Source organism: Cygnus olor, chromosome 1 (assembly GCF_009769625.2).
Source record: "Cygnus olor isolate bCygOlo1 chromosome 1, bCygOlo1.pri.v2, whole genome shotgun sequence".
Taxonomy (NCBI): domain Eukaryota; kingdom Metazoa; phylum Chordata; class Aves; order Anseriformes; family Anatidae; genus Cygnus; species Cygnus olor.
The window spans coordinates 36,246,588-36,264,439 of NC_049169.1; the positions used below are offsets into that span (position 1 = coordinate 36,246,588).

At 36.2% G+C, this 17,852-nt stretch overlaps 1 protein-coding gene across 3 annotated transcripts in view; it reads left to right on the forward strand.

Annotated features, from left to right (window-relative positions):
- The window catches only part of XPOT (exportin for tRNA), a 27,380-nt gene extending 11,301 nt beyond the window's left edge, over nucleotides 1–16,079 (forward strand). For all 3 annotated transcript variants that reach the window (XM_040552384.1, XM_040552381.1, XM_040552393.1), the window contains exons 9-25: nucleotides 623–859; nucleotides 1,198–1,236; nucleotides 4,680–4,742; nucleotides 5,697–5,821; nucleotides 6,707–6,851; nucleotides 7,009–7,128; nucleotides 7,307–7,401; nucleotides 8,155–8,224; nucleotides 8,643–8,881; nucleotides 9,414–9,699; nucleotides 10,470–10,659; nucleotides 11,908–12,024; nucleotides 12,108–12,223; nucleotides 12,735–12,782; nucleotides 13,750–13,821; nucleotides 14,913–14,969; nucleotides 15,495–16,079. In XM_040552384.1, coding sequence (XP_040408318.1) covers nucleotides 623–859; nucleotides 1,198–1,236; nucleotides 4,680–4,742; nucleotides 5,697–5,821; nucleotides 6,707–6,851; nucleotides 7,009–7,128; nucleotides 7,307–7,401; nucleotides 8,155–8,224; nucleotides 8,643–8,881; nucleotides 9,414–9,699; nucleotides 10,470–10,659; nucleotides 11,908–12,024; nucleotides 12,108–12,223; nucleotides 12,735–12,782; nucleotides 13,750–13,821; nucleotides 14,913–14,969; nucleotides 15,495–15,521 — 2,046 coding nt within the window. In that variant the 3' untranslated portion in view covers nucleotides 15,522–16,079. The remainder of the gene's footprint in view (nucleotides 1–622; nucleotides 860–1,197; nucleotides 1,237–4,679; nucleotides 4,743–5,696; nucleotides 5,822–6,706; nucleotides 6,852–7,008; nucleotides 7,129–7,306; nucleotides 7,402–8,154; nucleotides 8,225–8,642; nucleotides 8,882–9,413; nucleotides 9,700–10,469; nucleotides 10,660–11,907; nucleotides 12,025–12,107; nucleotides 12,224–12,734; nucleotides 12,783–13,749; nucleotides 13,822–14,912; nucleotides 14,970–15,494) is intronic.
- The last annotated feature ends 1,773 nt before the right edge of the window (nucleotides 16,080–17,852 follow it).

Consider the following 17,852-nt stretch of genomic DNA (forward strand, 5'->3'; position numbering starts at 1 on the left):
ATTCAGGAGTCATTTCTCTAAAAAACCTCTGAAGATCTCAGTCTTTCAGAGAGACTTGTTATTGCTCTGCACTTGTGCAGCTGTGACATGGATTAAAGCATCTGTTTGGGATGACTGATCTAGCAGTGTTTCTCAATTCTGATCAATGTATTTCTGCAAAAGCAAGCCATAAATATTAAATAATCACTCGCTTTTACAGGCAGTACTGACTGTTGCTTGTTATCAGTATTTCTGAAGTGAGGTGCAGCTGTTAATTTTTTGAAGTTTTCCCATAAAGTTTTTCCTCTTATACAGACTAAAATTTATGGTAGGTATGTGCTTCCTCTTTTATTTTGAACCTGCTAGCCAGCTTCTTGCTGTAAAGCAAAAAGTGAAACAAGCTAATTTGAAGAGATGAGGAAACTACTTTTGTATAATGGAGGGCAGCCAGCTCTCTAGCATTGCTTTTCCTTTTCTCTCTAATCTCCAGAGAAAACAAACCAGATAATTATACTTTCCATCTGGGAGTCAAATGTTGCTTTTACTTCTGCTACATACTAAATGCGGGTAGTACCATCGGTAAGCTCATGCCATTTAAACCTCAGCTCTGCTAGTATTTTTAATCAGATATCTTTTCTTACAGGAAGATGATGTGGATTTTCTGGCCAGATTTTCAAAGCTGGTCAATGGAATGGGGCAAGCGTTAATAGCTAGTTGGACTAAACTGATAAAAAATGGCGATATGAAGAGTGCTCAAGACACTCTGCAAGCTATTGAAGCAAAAGTGTCCCTAATGTTGCAGCTGCTCATTCATGAAGATGATGACATCTCATCTAATATCATCGGCTTTTGTTACGACTACCTTCACATCTTGAAACAAGTAAATATGTCTGGCTTCAATTTAACATCATTTCTGATGTATTATTTACTTTGATTTTGTGGGAATATATGAAGCTAACATTTTTTTTAAGCTGACTTAAAACCTTTTGACTAACTAGTATTCAGTACATTCACTGGCTGTGAGCATACTGCTTACATAGTTTTGTTTAGAAATCCGTAGGAACTGTGTTAAATCTTGCAATAATGGACAGGAGGGTTGCAGATCGTATGGCTGTTTAAAAAAAAAAAAAAAATACAAAAAGCAAACCGGTCTTTTGCTACTGGAAAGTAGCAAAGGAGTTACAATACAAAAAGTAACACTTGAAATTTCTTTTATAGCTTTCTGCACTTTCAGACCAACAAAAAGCTAATGTAGAGGTAAGTGTTGACTTTCTTTTTACGAAGGCTTCTTATTGCAAAAACACATTTTGTGTCAGAACTTTTCTTTTTGTTGAAACAAATCATGTATTATTTGTATGCCTTAAAATGTCCAGGCTGACCATGAGTCAGCAGTGTGCCCTTGTGGCCAAGAAGGCCAACGGTATCCTGGGTTGCATTTGGAAGAGTGTTGCCAGCAGGAAAAGAGAAGACTGAGGGGAGACCTCATCAATGTGTATAAATATCTGAGGGGAGAGTGTCAAGAGGATGGAGCCGGTCTCTTCAGTTGTGCCCAGCAACAGGACGAAAGGCAGCAGGCACAAACTGAAACCCAGGAGGTTCTGGCTGAATATGAGGGGGCACTTCTTTACTGTGAGGGTGACAGAGCACTGAACAGGTTGTCCACGGAGGCTGTGGAATCTCCTTCTCTGGAGATACTCAAAACCCACCTGGATGCCATCCTGCGCAATGTGCTCTAGGTGACCCTGTTCGGCAGGGGGTTGGACCAGATGAACTTCAGAGGTCCCTTCCAACCCCGTCCGTTCTGTGATTCATATGACAATAATTAAAAGTAAGGACAATATGTTCAATCTTCCACTCAATACCTGCAGTTGTTTCTTTAATTAGCAAGCCTACGTTGAATTGTACATAAAGATGAGAGCTATTTAAGTGCTGGTCTTCCCAAGGGCCGTCAGTACCTTATCTTGGTATACTCCTGGACAGGTTATTGATAGAATGGTCTTAAACCACGATAGAAGACATTTTCTCCTGAAGCTTTGTATTTTTTATTAAAACCTGCCATAATCCCAAAGAAATGGAAGAAATATGGGAAGAGTTGTCATAAAATTCAACCCTTGATGATATCAGGAGTTAAACTTATGAAAGAAGCTGCTATTCGAATATAATGCTTGTTCTTAGGATGAGCAGCTACATGCATTAAGCTTAAGTTTATACATTAGTCATTAAAATTAATAAATAACTTTGTGTCCAGTTTTGGAAGTAGTAAACTTGCCTGTTTATTTTTTCAGCACAGTTTTTAAATTTTTTCTTCCCTGTGACACTTCTGCACCAATGTGGATGTACCAATTTAAATGTTATTGGCTAGGTTGGTGCAGATCCTCTGTAAGCTCATATAGCTGACTGCTGTGATTCCTTTTCCTTTACAAAGAAAACTGAGCTGTTCTAACATTAACATTTGAGTTTGGATAGTGTCCAGACTATCTGGATCTGGTTTTGTTTAATGTTTGTTTAAAGTGGATGAGGTAACCTAAGTTTGATAGTATTACTGAATCTTTTATTTTTGATGCTTTTTCTCTTCTGTTCAAACCAAATTACTACTGCAGCACACATTAAGGCACTTAAAATTTGAAGGTGTTGCTGTCCAGAAGTGTGATTATGTTGAAGTTGCTTTTATACTGAAGAATTTCCAGTTATAATTATTTCATAAGTTTACTGAGGATTTGTGTTTAATTGAGAAGCAATCGTACCAATCTTTCTTCTTTCATCCAATTCTTAATAAGAAAATTTTGGAACAGTCTAAGTCTTTTGGCTGACTTTCTTACCAAGCTTTAAATCATATGCTTAGCAGCATTCCTTTAAAATTTTGCACCTAAGAAGTTACCACTTTCAACTTATGCATTACTTGAATGGGAGGAAAGGGAATCATGTTTATTGTGCCTTTGAAGTTGCAAAGTTTTTTCTCATCTGCAGGATTATATCTTGAATTCTTAAAATGACAGCTGTTTCTAGGCATTTCTGGCTACAAGCATATCACGTTGAGATTTTGTAATTCTTTTAATTCTTTAATTTTACTTCCTGCAGAGAATGCTTGCATACGATGCAGACACTTGGTGTCAATAGAAAGCCTGACCACGTTCTTGCCATAGGACCATGTTCTTCCTCAAACTGTTGCAAATGCCTGTTTATGCAAGATCACCAAGAATTTTGTTTCACTAACCTAAGTTTAATTTACCAGCCTGTTTTGGTGTTAAAGAACTTAAGTTTTTTGCACTTAAAAAGAAAAACATCATGATTAATTCATCAAAAGTTTATTATTATTATTACTTTATTTACCTTTTTCTTCTTTATTGCTTACCTGACTTGAATGGGTACCTACATTTAGAACCTCCAGTAGTGGAAGAGAATAGCAAAATACTAATTAAGTTGTTGCAGATATGATCACAATTTTCATTTGCTATAGTTGAAATAAAAAAAAAAAACACAAAAACTGTCAACTACGGAACTTAACAAATCGTGGAGCAAGTTCTTTTAACCTGGTATTAGGAATAGGGATCAGGTGCTCTGTAACACTGATCAAATACCTGTTATAATTCTACCGAGTCTTCTCTAACATTTAGTGAGTCCACTCCATGTGTAAGGAGCATGGAAATGCCCTGCCCAATTACCTGTTGCTACTGAATATTCTCTCAGATTTCTTACACTTTGTTGTTGTAATAAGCATAAAGAAAAGGTTGCCTCTGACTCTAGTTTTTGTTATCTGGGATAGCTTTCTGTTCATTTGGAATGTTTAGATCTAGTACGTATTTTTGTAGGCTCCCCAGAACAAACTCTTAAACTAAAGTGAAAATTAAAGTATAACAGATTTTTAAACATCTGTTTTAGCTAGCTGTGTCAGTCTGTCGTCCAGTTTTTTCCATCCTGGAAAATGTGAATGGAGTTGGGTACTCTGTATATTTTAAACATATCAAAGTTCTAAAACATGAAATAAGTGCTTTGTAACATCAAAGTGATACATTTAGCATTTGAGACTTCAGTAGAGACAAGATCAAGTCTTTATTCCTGTTTTAGGACTTACAGACAGTCCCTGCTAAAGTGAAATTACACGTTAGCTCTTGGACTGATCTAACAACTTGCTGCTGTGGAAAAGGGAAGGTTTTGCTTTTCTTATTCTTGTTTGCTGGTCCTGGCTGTTGTTCTTGAATCGTTTGCTGAACCAATTCAGATTGTTAACCTGGCAAAAATTAAATAAATAAATAAATAAATAAATAACCACCTTTCGGAGATGGTGAGGTATTAGGGAATGCGACGTGATGGCTGAGCTGACCTACCTCTTTAAAATATGAACTCGGACATCCTGTTTAGCTTCCTCTGCCTAGTTCAGTCACCTCTAATTGTTGTTTTCGGTGTGAACTGAACAGCACGAATTACAAGCAGGAAATACAGCCAGATAATACTGTTAGACAGAGCTCAAAGTCATGCATACCGTTCATCTGGAATGACATCTGTGTGTTCTCTGGATAGAATGTTCTAATATGGATTGTTAATATTGTTAAACCTCAGAAAATAATAATTCAAATGGGATTTAAATACTTACAAATATTTTAACGTTTGCCTTAATGTTTTTCTTTGCTGTAGGATTTCAACTGTTGCTTCTTACCGCTTTTCTGCTTCTACCCTTAGTTCTGTTTTCTTCTTTATCTTAGGCAATCATGTTGGCTGTTATGAAGAAGTTGACATATGATGAAGAATATAACTTTGAAAATGAGGTATTGTGTGAATAAACAGGCAAATGCAACTTAAATTACATGTAGTAAAACTTTCTCGTGTTTTAAAAAACATTTTTCATATGCTAAGGATGTGAAAGTAGAAAGCTAAGGTCTGTAGACTGAATCTTTTCTGTGTGGAAAGCTTATGCAGATCTCAAGTTAAAAAATAAGACAAAACAACATAGTAAAAGGATATCCAAGCCAGTTTAGTTAACAGAGTAATTCTGGCTGCATTTGTACAGAACTATTCCTAAGTAAATATGACTGCGCTGTTAGCTAAACATAGCTGTTGAGCTGGCTTGTTCAGTGCTTGCGTGTTTTCCAGTTTGCACGTTTCTCCTGTCACGCAGAAAGATTTGAGAAACATTGTGTAATTAAACATTTCAGAGATACTACTTGACCTACTTTGAGTGGAGGAGGCCAAACCCCTGCAAAAATAGCCTAAAAGAGGAGGAATTTCTTTGATTTCACTTTCTGCCCATGCCAGCCAGCAGTAATGATTGAATGTGTTAGGCATTTTGCTCTGGGCTGTTGAGAGCAATGGTTTTAGAGATTAACATGGACTACATGTAGTCCCAAGTTCACTGTTTCTGTCAGGTTAATTTTAAAACTAAGATGCTGAGGAAGAACATCTTTATGAGGAATGAGTCAATTTTCAAGAAACAGGTCAATAATGCTTTGCCAGGAGCATTTTCTTTCTTATACTTTTTGGCTAGTTTTCATTTTGGAAAGCCTTTTTAGTGTGGTTCTGGGCTGAATGCAATGGATCTCAACATATTGCAACCAGACAATAAAGGAGCCAGCAGTTATGTTGCAAGAGCATTATTGAATTTTCAGAGCGTGATGTGCTGTTCGTGTATGTACACATTTTTGTTTTAGGTGCAATTGTCTGAAACGGTTCTGGATGTATTTAAACGTGCAAATATGTACTTAACTGACGTGAATGTTTTGTAGGGTGAAGATGAAGCAATGTTTGTGGAGTACAGAAAGCAGTTGAAACTATTGCTGGACAGACTTGCTCAGGTCTCACCAGAGTTATTGTTGGCATCTGTCCGCAGAGTCTTTAACACTACACTTCAGTAAGATTTTGGTTTTTATCTTCTTTACGTGAATACAATTCTGTTAGCTTTCTTGCCTTTCTTACTCTCAGGGTTTGCACTAAACATAAGTATGATGTAGCAATGCAAAGCCTATTGATAGAATAAGCTAGTTGCAATTCTCTAAGTGTGACTTTGTGTAACTTCATGATAAAAATAATTTTACTCTGCTTCTTAGAAAGAAGAAGCTTTCTTTTGAAACCTTAAATGGTAGCTATTTTTTGTTCTCCTCGGGGTGTCTCTTCATCTTTGTCATTTAGACCTACACGACATCCGTTTGGACAAGTGTTCACTTTACACTGCCAGGAAAGGCTTATGAGATATGGAAAATTATTTTGAATACTATTGCTAGCAAAAAAACAAAGTTGGATGCAGAAGAGAAACAACGGTGAAGTTTTTTTAATTCTTACAAAAGGAACAGAACCAATCCTGAGAACTATGCACGTAAATAAGCTAGATGCCTGGCTAGGTGGTTGGCTGTGTGCAAACCAAAATCTTGTGTCATCAGTGCCTTCCTTGTGCCTTGCTTTTTAGTGAGCCCTCTCTTTAAGTGAAGGTGAGTGCCTTGTTGGCACATCAAAGTAGATCTTTGTGCCTAAAGAAACACTTGGAAAAATCTGTAGCTTTTAAGTTGAAACTGGTCAAAGAAAATTGTTAGCACCCTGATGGAGAGGTGTTACATCTGTGGATAAGGTCTTCAGAAGCATCCTGAAATACTGCCTAGGTCTTAGAGCATTTATTTTCTTATCTGAAATCTACTTTTTTATGCTATGTTTCTGAATATTCAAAAGAATATTTTAATGTGGTAGAACTGTGATTATTTCATAATCTCTGTTGACTGATGTGATTTTCTTATTGTTTCTCTAGAAATTGGCAGACTACACGATTTATGGAAGTAGAGGTAGCGATAAGGCTGTTGTATATGTTGGCTGAGGCTCTTCCTGTATCTCATGGTGCTCACTTCTCTGGTGATGTTACAAAAGCTACGGCTTTGCAAGATATGATGAGAACGGTAAGGATGTGTGATGTGGGAGCTATTTAAAAACGCTAATAAAGACAAACACTTCAGTTCAAATGATTTATGTTAATTACCAGCATTTCAACTACATTGTACCATTTTGGTGTTATAAATGGGTAAAATACTAACGTGCTAATGCTTCTATTTGTAGCTAGTGACTTCTGGCGTTAGTGCCTATCAGCATACATCAGTGACCCTGGAATTCTTTGAAACAGTGGTTAGATATGAAAAATTCTTTGCTGTTGAACCTCAACACATTCCAACTGTTCTAGTAAGTTTCTCCTAATTTACATATTCAACTAGTAAGTGTAGATAAGTTTTCTTGTATTTAAGAACTTTTTTCTTTTCTGAACATCACTAAAGATGCTGGCTTTCTTAAATTTTTGTGTGACTAGTTTTCCCCACCTTGTTCAGGGATTGTAAGCTGAAATACTTTTTCTTGATTGCAGATGGCATTTTTAGATCACCGTGGTCTACGCCATACAAGTCCAAAAGTACGAAGTCGAACAGCTTACCTTTTTTCCAGATTTGTCAAGTCTCTTAAGTGAGTAAAGCTGCTATAAATGTATTCAAATTGTGCAGAAGGCTTGTGTATGGTAAAATAGGAGCATCACAGCTGTCACTGAAACAGGCAGGGCTTTAAATGGACTGCTGTGAAGTAATATGACAAAACAGTGCTCTAACAGAGTAGTCCTGCTATGTAATACCAAGCTAGTAGTGGACAAATTTGTCATAGAACAAAGAACTTGAATACATATACTTAGCCGATTTTGATTAGATGTTGAAACTGATCAACGATCTAGACGTCTGCCTTTTTTTCCCCCCTCTGTAAGCACAGATGAGTGATTTCAATATTTACAAAATTTATACTTGGAGTTTACTCAGGCTGTTAGAGCCCTTCAGATATCCCTGACCTATTGGTCTTACTTCACAAACATGTTTGAATGTAGAGGCAGAAGAAGCTCCAAGATGGAACACATTTCAGAAGGATTCTATTTTTTTTTTAACTGTTAATGAAAATACTTCACTCTGAGTGGTGCTGTTTATGCATATTTTTAAAGAATGAGGGAGAGAAAGAAATGCTTATTTTTCAGCTGTACCACGTATTTATTTGGCCCACCACAAGCACCATATCTGTAACCCAGGTTTTTCTAAAACTGTGCCCTAATACTTAAAGGGATGTTCTATATTAGGAAGGTAGTTTAATGTCAAGCTTTACACCTTAAGGAAAATGGCAGCAATTTTGTAAAAATGCACACACTTCTAAATAGTGTCATATACTTCTGTTTTACTTCAGTAAACAAATGAATCCCTTTATTGAAGATGTTCTGAATAGAATACAAGACCTTCTGGAACTTTCTCCTCCTGTGAGTATTTACAGCATTTTTTTGTAATAAATAGGGCTTGTGGTTATTCATCAGTGCGCCCAAATACATACTGAATTGTGAGCTTAGTACACAAACATTTAAGCACAAATAATTGTCTTGGATTTGGGGGGGGGAGATCAATTGCATGTTTACATTTGAACCTAACTTTAAGAATCTTGCTTTTTTGGATTTCTGGGTGTGTAGGCAAAAGAAAAGTGTATAGAAGGCCGTTTGAATTGTATAGAAATTTTTGTTCCTTCAACTAAGTTTTGCCTGTGCTTTACACTTCTGCCTAGGTAGTAAAAGAAATACATAAAGTATTGTAACTGTACTGTAGAAATTAAAGAAAAGTGTGATTAAAGAAAGAGTGGCTTTGATAGAGGACACGGTGAATTATGCCTGTTATCTTCCATTTTAGGAAAATGGTTACCAAGCTCTGTTAAGCAGTGATGATCAACTTTTCATTTATGAAACAGCTGGAGTATTAATAGTTAACAGTGAATACTCCGCAGAAAGAAAACAGGCTCTAATGAGGAATTTGTTGACTCCACTGATGGAGAAGTTCAAAGTATTGTTAGAAAAGCTGATGATGGCACAAGATGAGGACAGACAAATGGCACTGGCTGACTGCCTCAATCATGCTGTTGGGTTTGCTAGGTAGGTACTGCACAATGTCTGCATGTGTGTTTCTGATTTGAGTAAAAGTGAATTTATTTTAAAGAATTTAAATGAAAGAAATTATTAGCAGGAGGGTCTGAGTCTCTATTTGTGTTGTATTGACCTAGAATATCCCTAGTGGCTGTAGAATTTCTTATAGTAGCCCAGAAAATGAATTAAATCCCCTTAAAGAAGGCTGTTAAAGATGTAGATAAAGAATATTTAGCACCTTTATAATGAACCAGCAGCATCTATTCCCTTCCTTATGAAATAGTTTCCTCAAATAATTGTCTGGAGCTGTTCTAATCATATATTGTTTGTGATTTGTTAGAATTCAATTCTCCAAAAACTGCCAAAGCATAAATTACTTCATATCAAGTAATTGTCTCTTCTGGTGTTTGGCTCCCATTTCACAAAATGTAGTATTTTAGTTTAGTATATGGGTTTTAAAGCATACGTTGTTCTCAGTGTTATTGCTTCTCTGTCATATAGAACGTGAGCTTATATAAAACTTGGTGTATTGCTTTCACAGCCGAACCAGCAAGGCTTTCAGCAATAAGCAAACTGTAAAACAATGTGGCTGCTCTGAGGTATATCTGGACTGCTTACAAACGTTTTTGCCGGCTCTCAGTTGTCCATTACAAAAGGAAGTTCTGAGAAGTGGTGTCCGCACTTTCCTCCACCGCATGATTATTTGCTTAGAGGAAGAAGTTCTTCCCTTCATTCCTTCTGCCTCTGAACACATGCTTAAAGATTGTGAAGCAAAAGATCTTCAGGAATTCATTCCTCTTATAAACCAAATAACAGCAAAATTTAAGGTATGATATTGCGTAAGTTTTCTGGAGTCATACTATTGATGAATAGATAGTTTTCTGGAACCAGCAAAGAGGTGATGTGTGTCAAAACCTTGCCTGACATTTGATAAAAATGCGTATTTCTACGACTCTTGGTAGTAGACAGTCTTCAACCACTGGCATGTATTGCTAGACTCACAGTAATAAGTTTTTCTTTGATTAGTCTCAAAATTTTATGTTGTTTCTGAATTTTTGTGTTTAATATTTAAAAATAAAGTATTACTTGCAGCACAGTTTTTTTTATAGACACAATGAACTTTTTATGATTTACAAGATCTCAGTGCAGTGTTGTTGCCCAAAATGTACACTGAGGTGAACTTTCTTTAAGTACTGAAAAAGGTGGTCTGCTGTTGGTTTTAACATCTTAGAGGTACCCTTTTCTGTAACAACAGTGACTTTACAATAGCCCACCTTTATATTTTGGGGACTTAGAAATAGTCTACCTGAACAAAAGGATGAGAAATGTGGCAAAAGCTTCTGTTCCTACTCAGAATAAGATTAGCTGAGACTATATATTTTTGTACAAAAGACATGAAGTAGGTGGCACATAAGTCAAGATGCAATAATGTTCATGGTGGCCCTGATGTGACTTTTTGCTGTATGTACTTGGTACAGGAAAATATTAACTTTGAAAGTGAATCAAAGCGAGAATTGTAACAAGTCCTGAACTTTTAATTTCCAAGTGTCAGTTTCTGTAACTGCTTGTGCTCATACTTTTCTTCCAATCTCCACAGACACAGGTTTCACCTTTTCTGCAACAGATGTTTATGCCACTACTTCATGCTATTTTTGAAGTGTTGCTCCTTCCAGCAGAAGAAAATGACCAGTCTGCTGCTTTAGAAAAACAAATGTTACGGAGGAGTTACTTTGCTTTTCTGCAGACAGTAACTGGCAGTGGAATGAGTGAAGTCATAGCTAATCAAGGTAAGTAGTTCAGTTTCTTGAGGATGGCACTATGGTGGTTCTCTAAGTTTTGTCTGCTAAAATCACAAGCCTTAGTTCCTGCCAAGTACTATTAACTATGCTAAGATAGAATGGACTGATGCAAATACAGTATTAAACTTACCTATTTAAGCAAGAATTTGGGTTTGTAAAATCCAGCTGTAGTAGGCATATTCTTCCTATTGATTTTTTTTCGGCTTGAGTATGATGACTCTGTTTATAAGAAGAATGCTTTGTGCATCATCATGCATTATTGTATTTAATTACTGAATCAGAGATCAAACAATATTTTCCCCTAGAAAATAATTTAAAAACAGATGGCAGTGTTCAAGCTGCTTGGCAAGGACATTCACAACTCCCAGTTTTCATTCTGTGTTGCTCATTTTCAGAAATGCACATCCGTCACTTCTGCAATTTTTATTACTATCACCTGATGTTAACAACTATGCTAAAATGTATCATGACTTATTAAATATGTACTTAACAGGCTTTCTGAAATGCAAATGAATTCTATTTTTCATAACAGGAATTCAAAGCCAGATGTCCATTGTCTTGATTCTTTACTAAGTAATTCTCTTGGTCTGCATTCCATCAAAAAAGGAAGGGATTTGAAAAACTTTAAAGAAACTCATCTGGTAGTTAGAGCTCAGACTTCCTCCCCCCATCCTAAAATGCTTGTAATACCTATGGAAAAGGAAAGGATGGTGTTAAGTAGTAGTAAGAGCTTTCTTGAAAGAGGCATTTTGGTAGTTGTAATAGGCCAATAAATTTTACAGGAATCAAATAGAAATAAGCATAAAAGCATCACAGAAGTTTGAAGTATGATAAAAAAAAAAAAATCACCTTTCCCTGTATTGGAAGATAAGTGAATTACTTGGGTGCTGCTGAGTTTTAATTAACTGTCATGTTTGGGTCAAGAGGAGAAAACACTTCTAAGCAGATCAAGGTCCCCCCTCACCTTTAATTGTGTTAAAGGCCAGAATAGGGGGGGGAAAAAGCATCTCCAGTCTTTGAAAATAAATAAGTAAATAACCTAAATAAGAGTTGTCTTGCATCGTAGGGGAAACTTTCCAAAAATATTTGAAATTTGTGCAAAAAAGGCTATTTTGAAGTTGAAACATGTCTTCCAGGTCAGTATTCTTTAAAAAAATAAAAATAAAAAATTGTGCAATAGTACAGAAACTCCTAGGTTGCAGGTTTAAATGACAAGCTCCCTTTAATTTGTTTAAGGTGCAGAGAATGTGGAACGTGTGTTGTTCACTGTCATTCAAGGAGCAGTGGATTACCCAGATCCTATTGCACAGAAGACTTGTTTTATTATTCTTTCGAAGTTGGTGGAGCTTTGGGGTAAGATTCTTTCCATAATTCCTTTGCAGCTGCTTCTGTCTGGGAAGCAACAGTAGAACATGAAATGTTATTTCTCTTTTCAGGAGGTAAAGATGGACCAGTAGGTTTTGCAGACTTTGTCTACAAGCACATTGTACCTGCATGTTTCTTAGCACCTTTGAAGCAAACGTTTGACTTAGCAGATGCCCAGACAGTATTGGTATGTATCACAGTTTGTTTTTTTCTTTTACTCTCATTGCCATGTGGCAGACTGAAGGGAAAAAAAATAGTGGCCACGTGGTATTAATGGTTGTCTTGTCTTACAAAGAAAATACCTTATTTTTTCTTAATGGGGTACTCATATGGTTAGTTTTTACACATTGTGGCACTGTATTCTGTAGTTCACCTATGCTCAAAATCAAGCTAGAGGATTGCAGGTTTGAGTATTTGACATTGACCTGTATTACTTGCAAACTAACACTCAGTGAAAGTGAACAAACAGGTAGCTCTTCCTTAGGTTGTTTAGGGTTCAGCTGTGACAGATAATTTTCTGGTTAGAGAGGAACAAAAATTGGAAGTAAAGTTTGATTGAGGCTCAGTTAGTCTTGAGGGAAAGAAGGGAACAGTGGCATACACTAGCCCTTGTTTTGGGATTGACTTTAGGATCTTTGGATGTAAATACTTAACTAGTAGACTAATTGAAGAGTCTAACATTATGCGTTACATTACAGGCTTTATCAGAATGTGCAGTGACATTAAAGACGATTCATCTCAAAAGGGTAAGCTTCAGAGTACTTTACAAGGAGTAACTCTTGCAGGTTTCTTTCTAATGTTTTCATTAATTTCTAGAAATTAGATACTTATTTAGATGAATTTCTATTCTACTTTTATATAAATGAATAGGGTGAATATAGTGCTGTGTAGGAATAGAGAATCCAGTACTTCTCCGTCTTGATAATATACTGCAAAATATTGACTCCTTAATTAAGGGAGAAAAATCCTATCACTCAACTGTTGCTGTGTTTAAGTGATCAATAGGCCTTATACTTTTCAATGTAGTACTTCAGCTACCACGAAAGAGTGATTGGAGTTGTACTATAGAGTACTTCTGCAACAATGAAGGGCAGTTTTCAGTATCTTAATAGATTATATTGAGAAACGTCTGTGGAAGAAATGGTTTGCATTGGCTAATGACTAAAGCGCTACAGCATATTTCTGTTTTAATGGGAAACCAAGCAGTTTCTATGTTCATGTTACTGCTAAGCCCTTTAACTTGCTGACTAACTTCTCTCTATCTAATATAAGTTAAAATCACAACTAAACTAAAATTATGAGAAGTTATTTACAAACTTGCAGAGAGGAGATTGCGTTGAGGAGAACTTATCATTTGCGTTCCTTTTTCTCCAGATGGGACCTTCTTTTTTAACTGACTTTTACAATTGACATGTCGCAAATTGACTCTATTGTAAACTTATTTCAGTACAATTTTCAGTGCATTCTTCTGTGTGATGAAAGATACCAAAATGCAGTTGAATCCTTAATGCCAACATTAAGATAATTCTTTTTATTTGCTAACATCTGAGACATCTGTGAACGCTTGGTGTTTGATACGCATAGCTTCTCTGTAAAATAGCCATATAGACCATCTGTTCTAAAACTCTTCCGTACCATGCAGTATAGGGCTGTGACTTTCCGTAAGTATATAGAAAAATATACTTAAACAAATTATGTGCTGCTTTTCTTTAGGGTCCTGAGTGCATTCAGTATCTTCAGCAAGAGTATTTGCCTTCTTTGCAAGTAGCTCCTGAGATAATTCAGGTAGGAATTCCCAAAAGAACATTTGGAAAACTGTTAATATGCAGAAATTTTATATGGGAATAAAATGTATACTGACAAAGCTAACCTCCTACTATCCCTCAGTAAAAATTATTCGTTACTGCATATTGGAATAGGATTAATTTAGTGTAAGGAGTGAAATTACTGCAAGGGTACCGTGCAAAAAAAGTCATCTCCCTACTTCAACACAAATAAATATGTACTTGAGTATCAGGTAACTTATAATAGCAACTCAAAAGTAAAACAATGAAGAATGTTAAATATACACTAAGTGCCGTTATAAAGGCTGTATTCAATGCTAAGCCACAGCACTGGCTCTACTGTCAAAATAACATACTACACCAAAACAGGTGTGGGTTTTGTGTTTATTTCGAAGTAGCAAGCAGTATAAGAGGATTCTCAAAAGTGACACTTTACGCTTGTCCATTGTCTCAACATTAAGCATTGCTAGCCATATGGAAGCATTGCTGTGAAGAAATTGTTAGCTGTAGGCTAAGAATTTTAAAATTGCAATTAATTCGGGTGCTGTAAGAATCAGGCTTGCTTTAAGTTTTGTAATGAGTACAAATGTCTCCTAAACTGTAGAACTTTCAAGTGGTATTACATATACATAAGGATCAAGTATTATCTGTTGCTTGCCCCAGTGTTGTTTTCTGGTCTAAGACTGTAACTTTCAAAAGTGGCAGACATGTTCTGCTGTAATCTAGAGTCACTTCGTGTGTGTGTGAGAAATATCACTGAAGTGCAAATGTTTGCCTGAAGTATTCATTTCAAACCCACCAAAAGTTACTAGAAAAGTTAAACGTTTAGAATCTCCTTGACTGCAGTCCTTGCTTCTGTCTATTCCTCTAGAAGTGAACTTCATATTCTATATTTGACCATACAGCTTTTCTCATCCCAGAATGCAGTTCTTTCTTTTTATCCATAACATGCTTTTCTTTGGTTACACATTAAGAAAAATACAAACTAAGATCAATGGCTATACATACAAGATATTTTATATTCTCCTAATATATGTCAGGTTGTCTTGTGCTTCATTTACTTGTTTAGAATTTCATTCTTCTCTCTTACAGGAATTCTGTCAAGCACTTCAGCAGCCTGATGCTAAAGTTTTTAAAAACTACTTAAAGGTAAAAGTTTTTTTTTTTTATTAGATCATTTTTAATTCCATTTGAACATTGACACATAATTCACTCATGGCACATACCTGAACTAAAATTGAAATATAGAATGTCCTAACATGAGACTAAAATTATTTATAAGCTTTTAGTTATAGTGAACCTCTAAGCAGCAGAAGCAGTTATATAATCTCTAAGCTGTTACATGAAAGAAAGAGCAGTAACAGCAAACTACATCTGTAAAATTGCACTTATGCTTTGCACCTTGCCATTTCCTCAGTAGCCTGGTATTCTTGTGGCTTGTGTTACTTAATAGTTGAAATAACAAAAAAAAACTTATGCTGTAATTGTAGAGAATGTGTTATTTCTGAGGGTGTAAATGTAATCGAATAGCACAAGTCACATCCTTGTAACTCATGGTTCGTTATGTTAAAGTAGAAGATGAGCTCTGTCTAATTATCTTACATCTCAAACATACCATGTCTTAAATTTGTATTCCTTTTCCTTTTTTTTTTTTTTTTTAATAAATTTTGACAGGTATTCTTCCAGAGAGCAAAGCCCTGAGGGAAGGACTGGAATCTCATGTATCTGTTTCCATAATCAAGAACTCTGGCTGTTAATTTATAAAAATGCTAACTCTTGTGCCATTAAAACTGGTTTTGTTCTTAAAAACTGTTGCTTTGTGCTCACATCAGTACATATTTTAGCCTTTGCTTAAAAAAGAAAAGAAAAATGCAAATGCCCCACCTCTGAGTCTTGAAAATGAAGGTATGTGACAACATGAAAAATTGCCCGTATATCTACACAACACTTTTATTATGTATAGAATGATTTAAGCTTAAGCTGTAACTTGTACGGCAATAAAATGACACTTATTTTTGAAATTAAATGTAAAAATCCCTTCAGACCATAGAAATGGTTATTAAAATGTGTACATTTTTGATACTGAGTAAAATGTTTTCATAAGACATAAAATCCATCTGTTCATGTATGGTGACATGAAAATAAAACAATCAAAGTCATTTTTGTAGATAGTCATTTCATTGAAGTTGTCTTAATGATAAAATATATATATATACCTCCTATAAAACAGATTGGTTTAATAAATGATTTCATTTAAAAGTAGCCTCTGGTTCTATCTTTTTTTTATAAAAAATAAAATTTTATCCGATGAAATGTTAAGTCTCTTTGGATCATTTTGATGAATGCTTGGATAACAAGTTGTATTGCAGTCTTAGACGTGGAAGATCCTGGCAGAAAGAAAGAATCGCATTCATGAAAATACTTCAGCAGGGTCATCCAGAGCCTATACAGAGTTTTTAGTAGAGTGTGCTGATACTTCCCTTTCAAAATCTATCAGTTGATCATTTTATTTCTATACATTTCTTTTTTTTTTGTTTGCTTTTTTTCTTTCCTATGACATAAGAGCATTCATAGCTATTTTAAAGGAATGGAGGGAAGGAGGTTAGAATTCTTGCTATGCACAGGTTTTAATACTTTGTTCAACAACTGATGTGCATAGTAAACAGCTCGCTTAACTCTAGCGTAATTAGATGCACATTATTCTAGACTTTATGGTACTAGGTTCTTCATCCTATTAAAACAGAAAATAAGGAGGTGGGTCAGGAACAGCAGCCAGGAGTGCAATGTGGTAGCGTTTTGAGGATACTCACTGCCATTGCCTCCCTTTTCACTGGGGGAAGGAAGCAGAGGGTGTTTACTACTCTTTGATAGGACAGTATCACTTCTATAAACATTTTTTTCCTGATTTTTTTATACATTTAGTTGGAAGTTTCCTGTAACTCATTTTTATTTTCTCAGAATATTTTTATTTTCTCTTGTGGTGCTTTCTATACCTCTTAGTTTTACATTTCCATTTCCTTCCATCTTGCCACACCACTGCTAGAGGTTCCCTGGGCCGAGTATCAGTTCTGTTTTCTACTGTAGCAATACAAACCTTCCAGCCTCCATGTTTTGCATATGCAGCCCTGCTCTTGCACCTTGTAGCTGCCCTTCCACGCATAGCTCGAGGGTCTACTGGGCTATTGCTGAGTGTTTGCTACCACCGCCTGCTCCTGCTCTGTGTTCAGCTTGGTCTCCTACCCCTGCAGTTACAGCAGCTTTATCACAGGGAAGGGAGGCCTTTCACTAGGCAGATTATAAGGCAAACAATAAGGTTCTTCTTAGGACTTTAAATTTAAAACAAGCAAACAAAAACCTTTACTAGAGTGTCATTGTAATGGAATTACTGTTTGGCATAGATGATCTAGACTTCCATATTCTGAAGGAAGGGTAGTGCTGCTGCTTTCAATACTTGGTAAAAGCATGAAAAAGCTTCCAGTCAGTAATTCTGTTAGTACATCTGACTGCTCCATTTGCCTAACACAGCAGATTTAGCTATCATCAAATTCTGGCTGCAGGAGAAGAGTATAAAGACCAGCCCCTGCGCAAGGAGAGCGTGCTCCTTCCTCAGCCCCGCTTTCCCCTGTAGCTTCCTTTGTGCTAAATGTGATGTTCAGCTTAGGGAACATCTGAGCTATTCAGGGAGATGAAAAGGCAGAAACACTTCCCCCTCAAAGCACATCAACTTAGTGGCCTGCCGGGGCAGTGCCAGGCAAGGATGGGTATAAAGCAGAAGGAACGTGTATGGCAGCCATCAGCCCGGCTATCATAAAATCGTGATTTTTGATTTGTCATCCATGACAAAAAATATCCTGTAGGATGAGTGGTTCGGTAGCGTGGTCTTCAGAGAAACTTTGCTTCAGCTTGAAGATTTAAAAAATTATTGTTTGCTTTTATTTGCTTTGACCCGGTTGGAGCAGAATACTGTACTGCGAGGGATTACGTGAAGTGTGAGCCACAAAACAGGATGTGTGTTGTGTTGGATGCGGGTTT